Source organism: Pipistrellus hanaki, assembly GCF_964339955.1.
Source record: "Pipistrellus hanaki genome assembly, chromosome: 1".
Taxonomy (NCBI): domain Eukaryota; kingdom Metazoa; phylum Chordata; class Mammalia; order Chiroptera; family Vespertilionidae; genus Pipistrellus; species Pipistrellus hanaki.
In genome coordinates this window covers 73,694,997-73,713,957 of record NC_140503.1, presented here as the reverse complement: position 1 = coordinate 73,713,957, position 18,961 = coordinate 73,694,997, and the positions used below count along the sequence as shown (strand labels likewise).

The 18,961-nt window shown below is 44.8% G+C and overlaps 1 protein-coding gene across 1 annotated transcript; it reads left to right on the top strand.

Annotated features, from left to right (window-relative positions):
- The first annotated feature begins 808 nt into the window (after positions 1–808).
- LOC311610263 (granzyme H-like) lies at positions 809–3,621 on the top strand. Its single transcript, XM_084861323.1, has 5 exons — positions 809–923; positions 1,822–1,966; positions 2,438–2,567; positions 2,740–2,997; positions 3,346–3,621. The coding sequence occupies exons 1-5, from the start codon at positions 869–871 to the stop codon at positions 3,505–3,507; spliced, it is 750 nt and encodes a 249-aa protein (XP_084717449.1). The 5' UTR covers positions 809–868; the 3' UTR covers positions 3,508–3,621.
- Positions 3,622–18,961: the final 15,340 nt, after the last annotated feature.

The following is an 18,961-nucleotide window of genomic DNA, read 5'->3' as shown; positions in this document are numbered from 1 at the left end:
GCAATGCTCTTTCTTTTTTAATCTATAATAGGTGAGGGCTTTTGATTGCCCCCAGGGTGTAGAATAAGGCAGAAAGGTTACCATATAGCTACAAAGCCTAGGAAAGAAAAAGAATATGTCTGCCAGGTTCAATTTGGAAGGGAGGTTCACTCTGCGGAAGCCACCATCATGCTGCAAAGAACACTGAACAATCCTATGCAGAGACTGCATGACAAGCCCTCACAGAGGGAAACTGGCATACCCACAGACATCTGGCACCAACCAATGGGCAGGCTCCGGGCTTCAAGCCTCCTCTGCCATCAAGGGGAGTTGAGGGGAGACATCCACACTAAACCCAGCCCAAATGCAGATTTCTGAGCAAAATAAATGTTTTTGTTGGTTTTGTTAAGCCATCAGCTCTTCTGTCACTAAAACAAGGCATCTTGGGCATCACTGCCACACCATTCTGTCCATCCCTCCACCCACACCCCTCATCATCATTATCTGATCACTGATGTTTTTGTCTCCTCCAGCAGAAGCAAGAAATCTCATCTGCAATACTGCTGACCCTCACAAAATGGAAACCTCAATAAATAATTCCCTAACTGTCGAGAGCGAGCCAAGGAAACGAGGGGTCCTTGCATGTTATGAGATTTGGGTTCCTGGGACTCAGGCTCCTCCTACTGGCTGATGCAGCATCACGAACCACCCTATCTATAGCCTGTGGTTCATGTTTCCAGATGGCATAGTCACCACTGAGTCAATGACTACCAATGCTTATGGGGTTACTGAGAGCCGTGTGTGATAAAAGCCACAACACTATAGAACCCTGGGCTGAGAAGACCTGGACGAAGCACCACCAGCTCTGACCTGGCAGCTTCCTGAGGAGATGCAGCCACTTCTGCTCCTGATGGCCTTTCTTCTGGCCCCCATGGCACAGGCAGGTGAGTGACTGACCGCCACCAGAAGCCCAATGGCACGTGACATGGGCACCGCCCAGCTCACATGCTACACTCAGACACACCCTGGCACTGGTCCATCCCCAGGCACTTTCTCAACACTAGATCCCATCTCCCACAAAGACCAGCAAGACTGATGCTGAATGAAAACGCAACAGGAATAGCAGGGCAGATGGCTGCTCCTGAGGAAAACACATGGGTACTCTCCCCATTCCTTGATATCTGGAAAGTGGGCTTTTTTTCAGACATTTGAAAGAAGGTTGGACGCTTGAAATGAGAAATAATTCCACAGTAAATCGCAGCTAGACGAAGGGGGCAGGCTTCTTTAATCAAAGCAAGGCCCACTAATGTTCGAACTTAATATCTTAAAATCTCCCTCAATCTCCACCCCCTATCCAAGCTTTGTAAAGAAGCTGAGGATCGAGTTGGTGGCATCCTGGTCCCCTGAGGCTGGTTTGATCTCAACTTCTCTCTGGTAATTTTTCAGTCCCAATATTCTGAATAGTACAAACCAGCAATGGCTCTGAATTTGGGAAAAAGAAGGGAGAAAGGCCCAAGGAGCGTGGCAGGAAGGATTTTTCAGGATGTACAGGCATGAAATTTCTTGTTCCAGACACAAATCCCACTGTCCACGTGCACAGCTGCAACAGGAATGAAAGAAGGATTGCTCTTCTCTTTGTCAGGGGGATTATCTCAGTTGTGGGTCAGGTCACATAGCAAGCCAGGAATGTTGCCCAAGGAACCTGTAGGACGTCTTCTTGGTTATGGCTGATGACTATAGACATCACTATCTGCCACCCAAGCACTGCCCACTATCCCAGTCTCCCCCTCTCCAGCCTCTGGCTCCATGAGCACAGCAGGCAGAGTAGATTTTTTCTTGCAGTGAAAATCATCGGAGGTCATGAGGTCAAGCCTCACTCTCGTCCCTACATGGCATTTCTTCGGATCAGCAGTTCAAACAGAAAACGATGTGGGGGTTTCCTTGTGCAGGAGGACTTTGTGCTGACAGCACCTCACTGCTGGGGAAGGTGAGGAGCTCAGCCTGGGCCCACCCTTCTATAGACACCTCACAGGGAACCCTCTTCTCAGAGGCTACAGACCTAGGGGCACAGAGGGGCACTTCAGAGGACAGGTCAGCTTTGGGCAGAGGGACCGGTCAATGCAAGTGGCCTGTTGAAGACTGGAGGGACTGATCAAAGGGGCTTAGGAAGAAGACCAAGGTTGTGCCCTGAAGACCAGGGTACAAATGTGAGAAATTCACAGTTTTGCTTAGAGACAGACAAGCTCAGGGTGTGACTGAGCACCGAAGCACTGCTCCAGGAAATGACACCTGGCCTGAGCTGCCAAAAAGCACAGGGCACAGGCATGCTCAGTTCCCTGCCCCATCCCCTAGAATTCCTCTCCACTCCAATCCTGCACTGCCCCCAGCTTCCCTCTTCCCTTCCTGGCCCCTGTGTTGTATCTGCTGTGCCTCCACATCCCTGGCTATTGATGTACAGGTCCATCACAGTCATCTTGGGTGCCCACAACATCAAGAAGCGTGAAAGGACCCAGCAGGTCATTCCGGTGAAAACAGCCATCCCGCACCCAAACTATCGTCCCAAATTCAATGACATCATGTTGCTACGGGTAGGATTCATCCTTCCACTGGCTCTTGCACACCTTCAGCCTGGGGTTTCTCATTTCCTGTGACCTCCTTCCTGTCGTCCCTCCTAGTGTGAGCCCTTTCCTTGTCCAGGGCTATGACTGTCCTGGAATCCTGGGCCCTTGCCCAATGAGAATTTCTGTCCTCTGCCTTCAGCTGAAGAGGAAGGCCACCCTGACTGCCTATGTGAGCCTCCTCAGGCTGCCCAGGAGGGGAGAGCAGGTGAATCCAGGGACGGTGTGCAGAGTGGCCGGCTGGGGGCGACTCAACCTGAACACCTCCACAGCCACACTGCATGAGGTAGAGCTGGAAATCCAAGAAGACAAGCAGTGTGTCTCCTGCTACAGACACCATTTCAACAGAGCCAAAGAGATCTGTGTGGGGGACCCAGAAAAGGATCAGTCTACTTTTAAGGTGAGATCTCCAGCATTGTCCAGGCCCCGCCCTGGGCACAAACAAGCTTGCAGGCAACCAGAGGCAGTGGGAACTGGCCACAGCCTATGTCCTCTGCCTTTCCACCGTCCAATCTCTGGTCCTGTCTCTCCAGGGAACAGAGAGGCTTTCCCATAGCCATTGGTGGGCAAAGGCTTCCTAGAGAGAGGAAAAGAGACCTTCAGAGTCAAATGGAAAACCCCAGACCTAAGGAGGGGACAAGGCCTCCCCTGACCCTGTTCTCCTAAAAGGGACCACACACCCCGGGGACAGCGAAGAGGACAGGGCCATGAGAAGGCCCAGCTCAGTGTTTCCTCTCTCTGCCCACAGGGCGACTCTGGGGGACCCCTTGTGTGTAACAACATGGCCCAGGGCATTGTCTCCTTTGGGAGGAAAGGTGGAAAACCTCCTCGTGTTGAAACTAAGATTTCCAGCTTTCTGCCCTGGATAAAAAGAACAATGAGACGTTTCCAACTGCAGAGACCAGACTGAGGCACCTCAGAACTGATCTATTCGTCTCCTCTGGGATGCAGGCCAGAACTGCACTCTGCAGAGGGGTGAGGGGAGGCTGCCAGACACATAATAAACTTGCATTTTCTAGAGTGGACATCACTGATTCCTCCTATATTTACCAAAACCTGTCTTAGTTACCTGCTGTGTGTGGGGCAACCATTTGTTCACATTTCCCAGTTGTTAGAGCTTCCCGCTTCATGGAATCACACCTTCCACCTCTACCTAGCTATTTCCCAATACTCCCCCCAGTGCCAGCTCCCCTGCCAGGCCTAATATTAGCTCCATCAAGAAAGGGATGCCATCTTTCCCCCAAAAGTGACCCTCTTCTAGGAGACCCTCCTTTCTCACCCATATTGCCCTCCTTCTTCAAGCCGCACTTATACCTTACCCCTGTGGGCTGCAAACTGTGCCTCAAGAACCACATGTGGCTCTTTGGCCCCTTGACTGTAGCACTTCCACAAAATACCACGGCCTGGGCGAGTCTATTTTGAAGAAGTGGCATTAGAAGAAGTTTAAGTTTTAAAAATTTGGCTCTCAAAAGAAATTTCAATCCTTGTACTGTTGATATTGGGCTCTGTTGACTAATGAGTTTGCCGACTACTGCCTTACCCCACACTGCCCCAATGCCACTATGCAGCATAAAAGAACCCAGAAATTATGTAGTTGGAGGGTCCTATATGAAGCTCATGGGTAAGGGGCCAGGCCTTTCGTTACTCCCAGCTCCAAATCCAGTGCCTGGCACAGCCCTGTTGGGAGCCCAGAGCACAGTGCAGCCCCTTGTGTCCTGGCAGCCCACCCACCTGCAGCCAACACTGACCTTGAAGTTGCTCTTTCATCTCGGTCTCAGCCAACCTCTCTCCACCTCCAATATTGTGTGTGTGTGTGTGTGTGTGTGTGTGTGTGTGTGTCTCAGTATCGAAAGGAAACCAAAATCTTCATTATATGACTAGATTAAGAACAGGAATCTCATATTAAATCATACAACTTCCGAAGGACAGGTGGAAAAGGAGAACTTTGCTGAACATCTGCCATTGATAGGTGTGCTTTGACTATGGGAAAATGTCTTTTGGGTATAAAAAAGTAGTACATATTCATCACAACCAGAAAGTTAAATGTGGAACATGTAGATAAGAAAGTGAAAATTACCGAGACCTCGACCACGCAGATATCATCATCACTGATCCTTCAGCAAGTTCCTCTATGTGCTCATCAGGTGCTGCTCCTTGCACAGAACTGGGGTTGGGCTGTTGAAAACTCCTAGTGCCTCCTTTTCCATTGCTCTTCCCTCTGTGGTCACATTGGTGAGAGTGTTGGGATAATGTGTTTGCAGATGTATGTAACTGCTAGGCCAGGGGCATCAGAGACAGGGTTCTCTGAACACTGGAGCCAATGAACAAAAGTCAAGGACTTCTGTTTAAAATTGTGTGGTAATAAAGGCCCCTGTGTCATATAATATTTACATCTACAGAGGAGATGCTAAATATTCCAAAAATAAGACTTTGGAGTGATGGTGAAATCAGAAAAGGAGCTACCATTTGGGATATTTGGGTGTGTGCAGGCCATCTGGTCCTCACACGACCTCTACCTCACATGACCGAGCAAACCCCTGTCCATAGCCCTTCTCTTCTCATACCCCAGCCACAAATTCTCAGTGGACTGCAGCCAATGTCAGCTTCTCAAGGGCAGGAACCATGTCTCCCATGTGCCTGGACCTGGCCTGTAAATGATTATTCATGATTTCATCAGCATGGAAAAGAGCCAAGAGCCCAGACATGGAAATAGGCTTGGTTTAGTCACTGAGGGATTCTGAGGTTCCAGCCTCCTGCTGGCTGCAGCCAAAGCACTCACATTCTTACTCATTCTTGCACCTTGTGGCTTAGCAGTGGGATTACAAGTGTGGTGGCAGTGCCATTGTCAGGAACCAAGCCTGAGAACTTACACAAACATCTGGTGTGATGACACCCAGCAAAACTAGAGGAGTGCAGTCCAGGAGGTGCGGGAAGTCACTGAGCCACACTCCCCTGCTCCCCTCAGGGGGTTGTGTCTAGACACCAGAAATACCAGCAGCTCTGACCTGGGCAGGCCTCTGGGAAGATGCAGTCCTCCTTCTCTTGTTGGTTTTTCTTCTACCCCCTCCCGCCTCCAAGGTACCACTAGTAAGTGACCATCCCCATTCCAGAGGCCTGAGACCACCCCATCAAACCCATGTACTCCTGTCCCTTCTGTCCTACATTGGCAGGGACTTTTCCTCCATTTAAGCCCATGAATTCTGAATGCCTGGTCCCACCCCACCCCAGACTATCAAGTTTGATGCTAGATAGACACTCAACAAGGATGGCCAGGAGGAAGGTGTGCACTAAAAGGTTTAACAGCTGTTAGCCTCTCTCTTACAAACTAGAAAATGAGTTTTGTAGAGAAAGGGGTTCGGCAAAAGATGTGAAGATACAAAAGACATTATTAAAACTCCTCACTCAGACACAGAAAAGGGCACCTCAGACAAACCAGCTACTGTCCTGGAAGTTGTCACTGGACCCTACTTAAGAACCAGTTATATTTCCCAAGAGGGGTAAGTTGGCTGCAGTCTCTCAGCTTCCACTGCTGTGAGCAGGTGTAACAACCAAGTTCACTGGCACAAGAACACACCACACCTGGTCTCCTCCTTATCTTGAAAGTGAATGCACGCCATGCCCAGGAGAGAAGCCAGGTGTGACTGACCTGAGATGTGGCTGGATGACTGCAGACAAGCACCTGGATGCCTTGCTCTGCCCCAGCCTGAGCTGCCCATATCCAGCCCCACCTCCCCTGCTTCCCAGGCCCTCGGCTGCTCCACTCTCTTTGGCTGTGCCCTCTCCCCTTCCCTGTGGCCTTGAATCCCATCAGACATCAGGCAAAAGCTAATTGGAGTCCATCATTCATGCAGCCAACAAATGTTTACTGAGAACCTAGGATGTGTTAGGCCCATGGGCTAGGTTATTAGAAACACCACCAACATAGGCTCAGAGTATCAGGAGACTCATTGAGTCTTGTTCCATCCCTTGAGACTCCACCATCTGCAAGATAGACCTTGTCTTCTCCATACGGGTGTCTGAGGAAGAGTTGGAGAGCAAGCACTGTACCCCTGTTCTTAGAGGGGGATTCAGAGAAGGATTCTAGGCCTCGGTGAGACCTAAGGGACCTCCCTTCATTGTCTTTAGGGCACCTACACCACCCACCTCAATCATCTCCTTCAAGCCTTCCCTCCTGACCACACACACTGCCAGTTGCCCACCTTCAAGCCTTATCTTTCAGAGGGGACATGAAGCCAGGCCCCACTCCAGCTCCGACATGGCCTACATTCACATTCAAGATGAGGAGACCAGGTGTGGTGTGTCCTTGTGAGAGTGAAATTGGTCCGGACAGCTGCTCACTGCAGTGGAAGGTGAGAGACTACAGCCAGGCTACACTGTCTGAGACCCCCACAGGGACCATGTCCTTCATCCCAGGAACTGCAGCCCAGGGAAGCTCCCAGGTTTTTAGTAACTCAAGCCCTTTAGGCTTTATCAAAGAGCCCTCTGAGATCATGACTAGGCAATGAAAGGAATAGAAATAGGACAGGTAAGCTTTGGGCTCAGAGGATCAGAGGAGACAGCAAGTGATGTAGTTGAGAAGATAGGGAGGGACCACTTTGGGCAAATAAAGCTGAGGATGATGATGAACATATGCATTAGAGACAAAATGCAAGCACAAGCGATTTTGTGAAATTTCCTGAGTACAAGAGAGAGTTCCCAGCTCCCTAATCTCAGAGTCATTGAGAAGCAGAGTCACTCAGCCCTCTGGTTCCTGTGGCCTCCATTACCCTTACCTTGACCCAGATGTCACTTGCCCTTTACCACTCCTGGACTGTATCTCCTGTGACTCTATCACACACCCACTCCCTTCCCCCAAACCCCACTCTGCTCTCAGTGCAGATCAGTCAGTGTCACCTGGGGGGCCACACCATCTAGAAGAAGGGGAAGCGCCAGCAGATCATCCTGGTGAAAAGAGCCATCCCGCACACACACTATAATCCTAGGAGCTTCTCCTGTGACATCATGCTACTGCAGGTGAGGAAACCTCCTGCTGCTCTTGCAGTTCTGGGTTCTCACTGTGTCTCCTCTCACTGTGATGTTTTTCTTCCTTTCCTGGCTGTCTGACCTTTCCCTGTGGTTCAGGGGTTAAGGAAGACACTGCAGCTTCACCTCAGTGTCCAGGCCCAGAGGCCATGGGCAGACCTGGACTCTCTTGCCTCTTCCCCATCAGCTAGAGAGAAACATCGGATTATCTAACACCATGAAGCCCTTATAACTGCCCAGGGGCAAGAGCTGGTGAGACCAGGACAAAGGGCACTGTGGCTGGATGAGGGCCCATGGAGATGGAACTCTACCAACCACTCTGCAACAGGTGGAGCTGGCCTTTCAGAAAAATTAGGAATGCAAATTCCACTTCCCCAGATACCACTGCAAGGTCACCAGATTTGGAAAGGACATCAAAGGACAGGAAGACTGGCTTTGGAGTCAAGATTCAGCATTTACCTTGACAGTCCCAAGAGATAGATGTTGGGAAGCTCTGGGGTATGGGAGTGGTCATCTCTTCATGCCTCATCCTGAAGGTTTGGACAGCCTGGTACACAAACTCACTTTTTGGTGTTTTCCCTGGGTGGGTCAGGGATGGAGGTGAAGAAAAATCCATCATCCCACACCAGTGTTATCGCCAGAGTGTCCCTGAGTATTGGAGAGAAAAGCTTAGAGTGGATCAAGCTAGAAGGGACAGTTGAAGCCAGGCTGGAGGCAACAAGGACCCTCATCCCCTCAACAGCCCCAAACACAGACCACTTGCCCCTGTGCGGCCAGAAGGGCAGGACCCCGAGGAGTCCAGCTGAGTCTTCCTCTTCCTGCTCACAGGGAAATAGCGGGGCCCCTTCACATGTAACAGCAGGCCCAGGGTATTTTCTCTTGTGGAGAAAAGAACCTCCAGAAGTATTCATGAACATCTCAGACTTCCTCTCCTGAATACAGAGAACAATGAAGAGCCTCTAACAGCAGGTGTGAGACTGGCCTTCCTCTTGCTTGAACATCCATCTGGGGGCAGAGGCAAAAATCCCATGGAGCCGGCAGTGTAGAGTACAGGGCCATAAAATACACATCTCTAGAGCCAATGCCACAGAAGTCTTCTTCAATGATCCCCTTTCAATAGTCAACAACACTGCTCCACGCACCCTCTGCTGGCAATTCTGGGCTTGCTTCCTCCTTTCTCCCAGCAGCCTCCATCCTCCCTAAACCCCATACAGTATAGTTTCTCATCCACTTTGCAAGCACACCTCTCTGGTGCTTAACCCACTGGAAGTCCTGATTCTAAGCTCCATTATCTTAAAAAAAAAAAAAAAAAAAAAAAAAAAAAAAGTCCCCGGAAATTTGGGGACTCAGAAACTTCTTCTTTTTCTTTTCTTTTTTTTTTTTTTTTTTTTTTTTTTTTTTTTATAGAGAGGAAGAGAGAGGGACAGAGAATTAGAAACATCGATGAGGGAGAAACATCGACCAGATGCCTCTTGCACACCCCCTACTGGGGATGTGCCCGCAACCAATGTACATGCCCTTGACCGGAATCGAACCCGGGATCCTTCCGTCCGCAGGCCGATGCTCTATCCACTGAGCCAAACCGGTTTCGGCAGAAACTTCTTATCTAAGCTAAATTCTATCACCAACCCCCCAACAATTTGGCTAAAGGAGGACCAGGTCAGTGGAAGGGGAATACCTCTGGGGCCCATTGGCATCTTTCCTGTTTCCAGGGCAACCCTCTCCGATGGGGACAGGATTCTCACACAGTATGATGGCCCTCAGCCTACTCAGGTCCCATTCTTCCCCCTTGCCTTGCCCTGCCCTGGGACAGCACTGAGCTCATTCAGCCTCCTTCCTCCCTGGCTGACCTTCCCACACCAGCCCCTGTTTTCTATCTGAGTGCCTGGACATCAGATTCTTACCCTACCTCCACTCCAACCCAGACCACCTTTTTTTGAGCCAGCCTCTCTCTCATCTGTCTAACGCACTTCTCAATATTCTGCGGGAATTCTCAACTGTTTTATCACAGTACTGAATAGCCAGCCCACCTGATGCCTATTAGAAGAAACAAAATCTACCTCCCACCTGGGCAGGACCGGCCGAGTGTCTCCCCCAAGAGCTCAGTCACTCAGCTACCTCAGCCCCTTTCAGCCTGACCTAGTCTCAGGTCCTGTCTCCCCCTGCTGGCAACCTGGGTTATTGCACATTTGTGAGCCAGAAAGTTCCAAGCTACATGGCTGCAAAGTACCACTTTGCCATCCAACAATAGATCAAATGTCCTTCTATCTTAGTGGCAGGAACAAACAGGCTCTGTCCCTACTGTTGGGACAATTGCTGTGATGAGAAATTTCCTCTAAATTTTCCTGGTTCCACTCCTCCACCAGGCAGACCGGTTTAGCACAGATAGGTCTGTATTTGGAATCCACAGGAAATTTGGTCTTGAATAAAGTTAGATTTGCAGTATTTTCTCTTTATTGCACATACAGTTTCTCATGCCTGATTGTGTTTGACCCCAGAATGACAGTATGCAATGGATGCCTATGTGTCCTGAGTTTTCTAATCCACTCAGTGGAGTCCATGTCAGGCACTGAGGGAGGAGGCAGCCAGGGCAGCCTTATCTTTACTTACAAAACATGTAGAAGGCATTAGGCTCAGCCCACAAACCCACAAAATGCCATATTTCAAGTTCAAGGCAGTTCATTGTAACCCAGATTACCCTATGGCAGAGTCCTGCATCCTCCAAACAGCACCACCCATGGCAGGTGGGACAGAACACAACAACTTCACAACAGCTGCACAAACAAGGAGTTAAGTGGGATCCACATAAAAAAATAATAATAATAATAAATAAATAAATCACAACAATATGAGGAACAAAACCCAGCACATTTAAGTGTGAGCTGGAAAGCAAATAAAAGCTCATTTTTCACTAGACCGTCCCTACATCCATGTGCCATGTGTTCCCTGGGGCCCCCAGCCCTGGCAGAATTACAAGTGAGAGAAGAGCTGAGTGCACGTGTGAGATGAGCAGGTGAATGGTAGATGGTGCAGGAGTTAAGGGGCAACAGAACCCCATCGTGGCTATTGTTGGCAAGTTGTTTTTCCAATATATTTAGAATCAATTCAGTTCTATCAAATACCTCTTGGTGCACATTGATTGCTCTTTCAAGAAATTACATTTTTTAGCCGAAACTAGTTTGGCTCAGTGGATAGAGCATCAGCCTACGGACTGAAAGTTCCCAGGTTCAATTCCTGTCAAGGGCATGTACCTTGGTTGCAGGCACATTCCCAGCAGTGGGTGTGCAGGAGGCAGCTGATCGATGATTCTCTCTCTTCGATATTTCTAACTATCCCTCTCCCTTCCTCTCTGTAAAAAAAAAAAAAAAAAAAAAAAAAAAAAAAAAAATCAATAAAAAATATATTTTTTTAAAAAGAAATCACATTTTTTTAAATGTTTTGGTTCCAAACCAAAAACATAGAATACCTTTATATTTAGGACTTCTTAAGTATCTCTTAAAACAATTTTATAATTTTCACCAAAGAGAGCTTATACATCTCCTTTTAGCTTTGTTTTTAGTTATTTGATCATTTTCATGCAATCTAAATACTGACTTTTTCAAAAGTTAATTTTTCAAAATTTCTATAGACATGTGATTAATTTCAAATTCATTTTATCTCTAGAAAATTTGTTAAATTATCTTATTAATTCTAATAATTTATTTGTGGATTCTATGACATTCTCTATATACAGATTACATATCAATTCCTTTTTTTATTCTTTCACTTCTACTTCCTGCCTAACTCCTATAGTTAAAATATTTAGCTCAATGTTGAAGAGAAATTATGTCTGTGGCTATCTATCCAGGTGTCCTTGTATTGTTTTACTTTCAAACTAAAAGCCTTCTAAATTTCACATCCTATATAATAAAAGCCCAGTGACTAAAATAGTAGAATGACCAGAGAGCAGAATGACCACAGCCCCTTACCCCAGCTGCCCCACACTACAAGGAACAGTTAGGGGTGATCAGGAAGGCAGGCGGTTAGGCAGACAAATAAGTAGTTAGGGGCGATCAGGCAGGCAGGTAGAGGTGGTTAGGGGTAATCAGGAAGGCAGGCGTGCATACAGGGGCAAACAGAGAGGCAGGAGAGTGGTTAGGGGTGATCAGGTAGGCAGCGAGCAGTTAGGAGCTGGTGGTTTCAAATTGTGAGAGGGATGATCCCACTGCAGTATCAGGCCTAAACCGGCAGTCAGACATCCCCCCAAAGATCCCAGATTGCAAGAGGGTGCAGAGTGGGCTGAGGGGACCCCTCTCCCCATGCACGAATTTTGTGCACCAGGACTCTAGTCTATATAATCCATAATAATAAAAGTATAATATGCTAATTAGACCAGTCAGCCAAATGACCTTTTGGGTGAAGCTGGGGCTATGAGGGCTGAGCCACTTGCATGAATTTTGTGCATTGGGCCTCTAGTTAAGTATAATGATATCTGTGGCATTTTTGTGGATACCTTTTATCATATTAAAGATATCTTTTCTATTCCTAGTCAACTAAAAATTTCTTTTTAATGAATGAAGATGAATTTTAACAAATGTGGGGTTGTTTGGATTTGCTTTAATTAAATAATCATATGCTGTTCTTCTTTCATTAATCAATATGATGGGGTATGGCAATTGAGCATCCAATGAAAGCCTACCCATACGTAGTTATGATAAAATATCTTCTTGCTTATTGATTGATTTGGTTTGTACCAATATTCAAGTGATAGTGGACTGTGATGTTTCTTTCCCATATTGTCTTTATTTGCTTTGGCATTGAGGGCTGGTCTCATAAAGGAGATGGGCAGCATCTACTCAACAGGAAAAATTCTATTACATCATTTTAATATTTTGTATCCAGCAAAAAGCCATATGAACTTCTGGCTATCCTTGATGAAATATTTTTGATAACTGAATCAATTGACTTCATCTTTATAGAAAAACAAACTTTTGAGTATGTTTCATCAGTTTTCTAGGAATTCATCAATTTCATGTTGCCTTTCAAAAGTATTTGCTTGCCAATGATTTATAAGATAGCATATAAAAAAAAATATATATATATATATATATACATACATATATGTATACTGAGTGGTCAGATTATTATGATCTCAGAATGCATAATAATATGACCACTCAGTGTATATTCTATATAATAAAAGGCTAACATGCAAATTGTCCCCTCAACCAGGCTGGCCAGACCCCACCCAGACACAAATATATACAACGGGCCCCTCTAATATATATATATATATATATATATATATATATATATATATATATACACACTGAGTGTCCAGATTATTATACATTCAGAGATCATAATAATCTGGCCATTCAGTGTATATAATTTCCTATTTTATTTTTTAAATGTTTATTCTTTACCTTTAAATTAATTAATTGGATATATACTGTTAAACAGTCAAGTATCCCAGCTTGCACAAAATCGCACATGGTTAAGGGCCCTAGGCCTAGCCTGACCTCCATTGCATGGCCTCTGCCACCCTGCAATGCTACATGAAGCTCCCCAACCCAGGAAACTCCGTGATGCTCATGGCCCTCCACTGCTCCACAAAACTCCCGCCCATCGATGGCTTCATGAAACTCACTGCCGCCTGGGTGACTGCTCTGCTAAGCTCACAGCCACTAGGTGAAGCAGCCTGCCACCACCATTTAACAGTCCCCAGTCATTTCCCCCCTCCCCCCGCCCCCCAAGGTGAGTGGCTCAGAGGCTGGGGGAGAAGGGGAACCCAGAGGTGTCCAGGCACTTCATGGTGACCAGTCGCCCATTTGAACGTGATGCCACTTAGCTCTTTATATATATTAGGATACCCAACTAATTCTTTTTCATTATTAATTAGTTTGACCTTATATTGTATTACCATTGTGATTTTGACTTTTTAAATTATTTGTCTTTAGCTTGGCTGGTGTGGCTCAATGGTTGAAATTTACCTGAGGTCCAAGCAGAGGGGTTACAAAGTCAGCCCCACTCAGGGTCTCCCCTCTCTCCCCACAGCTGATCGCTGTAAAACTGATCTCTAGCTCCATTCAGGATCCCAAGCATCAGTGCAGCACAACATTCCTGGTCTGCCTGTTGCCAACTCCACTCCCTCTCTGATCCTCTTCCCCTCCCCACGCCACACAATTTAGATGCTTTGTGAGGCCCTGTCCAATGCCTTTAGGAAAGCAGGGGTTCTCTGTAGGTTAGTGCTGGATGCAGCACATGAGCCCTTTTCTATTCTGGAGCCACACACTGCAGCATGTCCTTCCCAGCAGTTAGAGCCAACTGGGGCTGCCATCCTGTGTCCTGTTTCAGAGGGAAGGTGTGGGCCCAGCCTCCCAGGCAGGTAGCTCCCCTGGATCCTTTTGCCTGATGCTGCAGGGCCTTTGCTTTCTGTTTTGCTGTTATTTGGGGCTTGAGATCCACACTTTGTGTGTGTTTTTCAATTTTTTCATTGATTAAGGTATTACATATGTGCACTATCCCATACTTTGGATGCCAGGCCACACTCCCAAGGGAAGGGGTCACCAGCTCCAGGGGGCCTCCTCCTTCTATGATTCCCCCACTCTTACCATTCTCCATGTTTCCTCAGTGCTCCTTAGACAAAATACATCCAATGAGATATACTTCTCGTGTGTGTGTGTGTGTGTGTGTGTGTGTGTGTGTGTGTGTGTGTGTTTCAAACTGAGTGAACAATATTTTAGCTGTAAATCCAGTCTCTGGTTGGGAACAAGGGCACTCAGCCTCTTGTTAAAACGCAGCCATCATAAGTCTCATGGTTTTGACTTTGACATATGACAGTCTATATCTTCACTTTTAAAAATACAAGAATTTTCTTCTCTTATTCTTTTTTAAATTTCTTTATTGATTAAGGTATCACATATTTGTCCTCAACCCCCCATTCCACTACCCCACACCCCCACTCATGCCCTAGTACCCCATTGTCTTTGACCACTGGTTAGGCTCATATATGTGCACATAAGTTCTTTGGTTGATCTCTCCCTTTTATCCCCACCCTCCCTTTGAGGTCCAACAGTCTGACCCATGGTTCCTTATCTCTGGGTCTGTTCTTGTTTATCAGTAGATGTTTTTCACCATTTCCCCTAGATCAGTGTTTCCCAAAGTGTGGTACGCGTACCCCCAAGGGTATGGATGAGTTTGGTGGGGGTACGCATCGCACCGGAGTTTGGTGGGGATATGCACTGCACCATGCTTAGCTGCGCCTAATTCTACATTCTTATGAGTTCAAGAGGTACTCAGCATTATGAAAATTATAGAAGGGGTACACATATGTCAAAAGTTTGGGAAACACTGCCCTAGATGAATGAGATCATGTCCTACTGGAAATATACTTATAAGAATCAAAAATGAGACAAGCAATAATCGTTATGCTGAAAGGCATATGAATCAGTCTGTAGTGAGTTTCTTTCTGGGCCACCAGTTCTTCTGAGACCCAATTTCAATGTCAAACAGTTCCTTATGTGTACATGTCAGCAATGATATTTCAGCTCTGGATGGTGGGCAAATGGTGGTAATGCAGGTCCAACCCTCTCTGGTTTGGTCCTGGGCAACCTGCAGTGATACACAGCTGCTGACTGCTATTATGGCAAGGTGTCCTCAGCAACTTCCATCTCTGGACTGCTTCTCTTCTGTCTTCATGGTTGGAGTAGTCCTGTCAATTGCTCTCTGTTGCCAGAATCCACATTGTCTCAGAGTTGTTTTCTGAAAATATACAAACATATTCTCGACCAAAAGTTAATAAAGGAATACTTTCTATAAATTTTACTTGGGATGACCAAAAGTTAATAAAGGAATACTTTCTATAAATTTGACTTGGGATTCTTATTCATTTTTGCCCAAATGATTTTCTTCTGGCTTGTTTTGACACCATGTGTGTTTTTCATGGGTATCTTGCTGATAGCATTGCAATTAATTTTCTAAAGTACAAATTTCCTAGATGTAATTTAAGGATATTTTTCCTTAATTCAAGGATATTTTTTCTTACATGAAATTCTTCTACTTTCCCCCTTTTTTTATTTAAATTTTAGGAGGCATTTGAAAATGTTATACTGTAGTCTTGATAGCTTTAAATTTTAATTTTTTGCACTATAATATGACTGCTTTAGGTTGATTTCCTATTGTGAGATTTTATCCTGCAATAAACTACCAATAAAAATTTTAGTTAACACTTTAGGAACAGCTTTTTGCCAGTGCAATTAGTTTTCCTAGGATATTCACTTATTTCAATTAGCCAATTTATATTAGCCTGAAATCTTGTCTACTATTTTACTGTCAAATTTATTATTCTAAAACAATCTTATTTTACCATGTAAATATTAGGGCAAAGGATTATTTGCCTTCTTGAGTAGGCCCTGAGCATTCCTGGTGGTTGGCTAAATTTAGATATCAAAAACCCACTTCCCCACATCATGTTTACAAGACAACTCAAACAACTCTTATTGTAGTGTGAGGGCAGCTGCTGTCAGCTAAGTCTCTGTCTTTTACCCAGGTCCCGATTTGAGCTGGGCATGGGAAGCTAAGCAGCCATGAGGGCAGGAGACTCCCTCAGCAGGGGTGAGGTTTCAGGCCCCTGCAAAGTTTTTGGGGTGAGGGTCTGTGCTCCACCTCAGTTGACCCCCAAGTTCTCTCCTGATGGCCCCTCTTCGACTGTGCCCATCTTAGGTTGTTTCTTCCCTGAGGAATTTTACCTGTAACTGGCTAATCAGCCATCCTTCTGGGGCAAAACAGGGTGATGTGAGGTTCAGTTGTGTCTCCTTAGTATCCTGCCCCTGTGACTTCCACATCCAGCTCCTGCCTTAGGATTCCCATGGCTGCTGGCAGGGCCCCAGCACTTATCACATATCTTGGGGAGCCCAGGTTTCTTCTCCAGGGAGGGCCCCGCTAGCCCCACAGGGTGAGAGACAGATCCATGGTACCAGTAATCACAAGGCTTCAACCTCGACATGAACAGAAAGCTCAGAAGTAGCTATGGGCAACTGGATTGTGAGAAGAGGGTCCCTCTTGGCCAAAAGAGCAAGAGGGGCCAATATAGAATGCTCAGGTACCTTCCCAGGAGGCCCTCTACACAATGGAAGGGATTAAATCCTTTCATGTCCTTTTTAAATTGCTGCCAGACATTTAAAGAGTTCATTTGTAAGTTTGCTAGGGATAATAGTATATTATGCTGTTGTAATTTTGGAATATTAAAGAGAAGTGTTACCTTTGTCTCCAAGCACCAAAAAGATGATTTTTTATTGATCCCCAAGGGTTCCGGGTACTATTAGAAGTAATTGGAATAACACAAATCTGGGAAAAATTTTAATGACATTTTAGAATAATTTCACGAAAGTATATTCTTTGTTCTAGTCCATGGCAATCCCATTTCATACTAGCTGTCCATTTCTTTTTCTATGGACCAGGTGTTAGTTACATTTTCTACACCTCTCCAAGGGACTAGTAATGATAGTGTGAGACCCTTTCTTTGGTGTCCACATAAGTCAGAAACTGCTCTTTAATTTTACACACAAAGGGGAAATGTTTTGATTTTGTGTCATACAAAAGGGAAGCTGAGTGGAGATCTTGTTATGAGCTTCTAGCTTAATATTCTTGATGCATAGTTTTAAGTCTCTAAACATTTCTTTAAAATCTAACTTATGGCCTAATCTATGGCCAATATTGTATAAATATTCTACATGTGTTTGTAAACTATGTAATCTGCATTTGTTGGTCAGTGTGTCATATATGCTCATTCTTTCATCAGCTATTCATAACTTCTGTACCACTATAATCAATTTAAAGGATGTGTCTAAAAATCTTGGCAAAGGATTATGAAGTTGCCTTTTCTTCCATCATTGCTGCTATTGAGAATTCAGCCTCTAATCACCACTCTTTGAAAGTCATCTTTCTCTACTAATCTCTCTTAAGATTTCAGCCATTTTTTAAGACATTGGTTTCTAGTGTGGATTTCTTTTTATTATTTTACTTAAATTTAATTACATTTCCTAACCTTTAATTGGATATTGTTCATCAGTTTTGAAAGAATCTCAGCAACTATATCATAAAATCTTTTCTTATTCTTTTTTTTCCTTCAAGAACTTAAATTTAACATACTTTCAACCTTTTTATTCTATTATATTCTATATTTTGTCTTTATGCCTCTTTGTGCTCCATTATTGACACCTATTTCTAAGTTACTTTAGGTTAGAAATTCTCTTTTTAACTTCTTTTAATCTGCTATTACTTGACCCACTGTAACTTTAATTTTGGTTATTATGTTTTTCACTTTAAAAGTTGTATTTAGTTCTTTTTTTAAGTAGTATGTCTCCTTTAAAATGTTTATGTTCCCTACAACTCTTTTAAAACTTGTTTTTATTTCAAAATACTTGTTTTGTAATCTGTATCAGATTATACAAATAATATTGTCCCAATATTGGAAGTAGTTTGTTTTTGTATTTTGTTTTGTTTTGTTGTTTGTTTGTTTTTGTTTTGTTTTTTTTTCTGGACTTATTGAGATCCAGAGGGTGCTCAGGCCTGACCCTGGATCAGGGCCTTTTTCCCCAGCTGCCAATCGGGACCTCCTTTTGTTCCATACCACGCCCTGGTGGTCAGCACACATCATAGCAAGCAATGGAACTCCCAATCTCCCGGTTGAACTTCCAAGGGGACACTTTGCATACTAACATTTTACAATATATATGTAGATTTGCAAAATGATTTCAGATGATGTTATAATCTGTAATTAAATAAATTTTCTCTAGATTTGTTTTTGAATCTGTGAGCTTCTTTGGCACACATCCATTACAATAATACAAGCTTAAGGCCTTAACTTTACATGGTCATCAATCAAGGTTCAAAGGATTTGGGTTCAGCAAATGCCCTCATATAAGTAGCTATCCTACTAGACTCCCAGTATTCCTATAGTTTTGGCCTGATAATCACTCCTGCATTGGCATTTAAGTTTTTTACAGATGTAAGACATTTTAAAAATTCTGTTTTTATTTGTCTTAGTGAGAAGGTTGGCATGAAATCCTAGGTCACTGGGAGTGAAATCACTTCCTCACATCCCTGTTCAGATCATTGGAGGCATCGGTTTTACTCCCTTTACCCCATGTGCAGGGTTCTGTTTCCTTCTGCTTTAAAATTAGACTAACGTCTTTGAAACAAAATTAAGTGTTGGGAAAATATAAGCAACAATAAATTAAAATTACCCCAAATACTAAGGTACTAATAAAATTCTTATACTATATTCTCTTTTTTCTATGGCCACAGTGATTTATTACTTTAGGCCAGTGGTCGGCAAACCGCAGCTCCAGAGTCACATG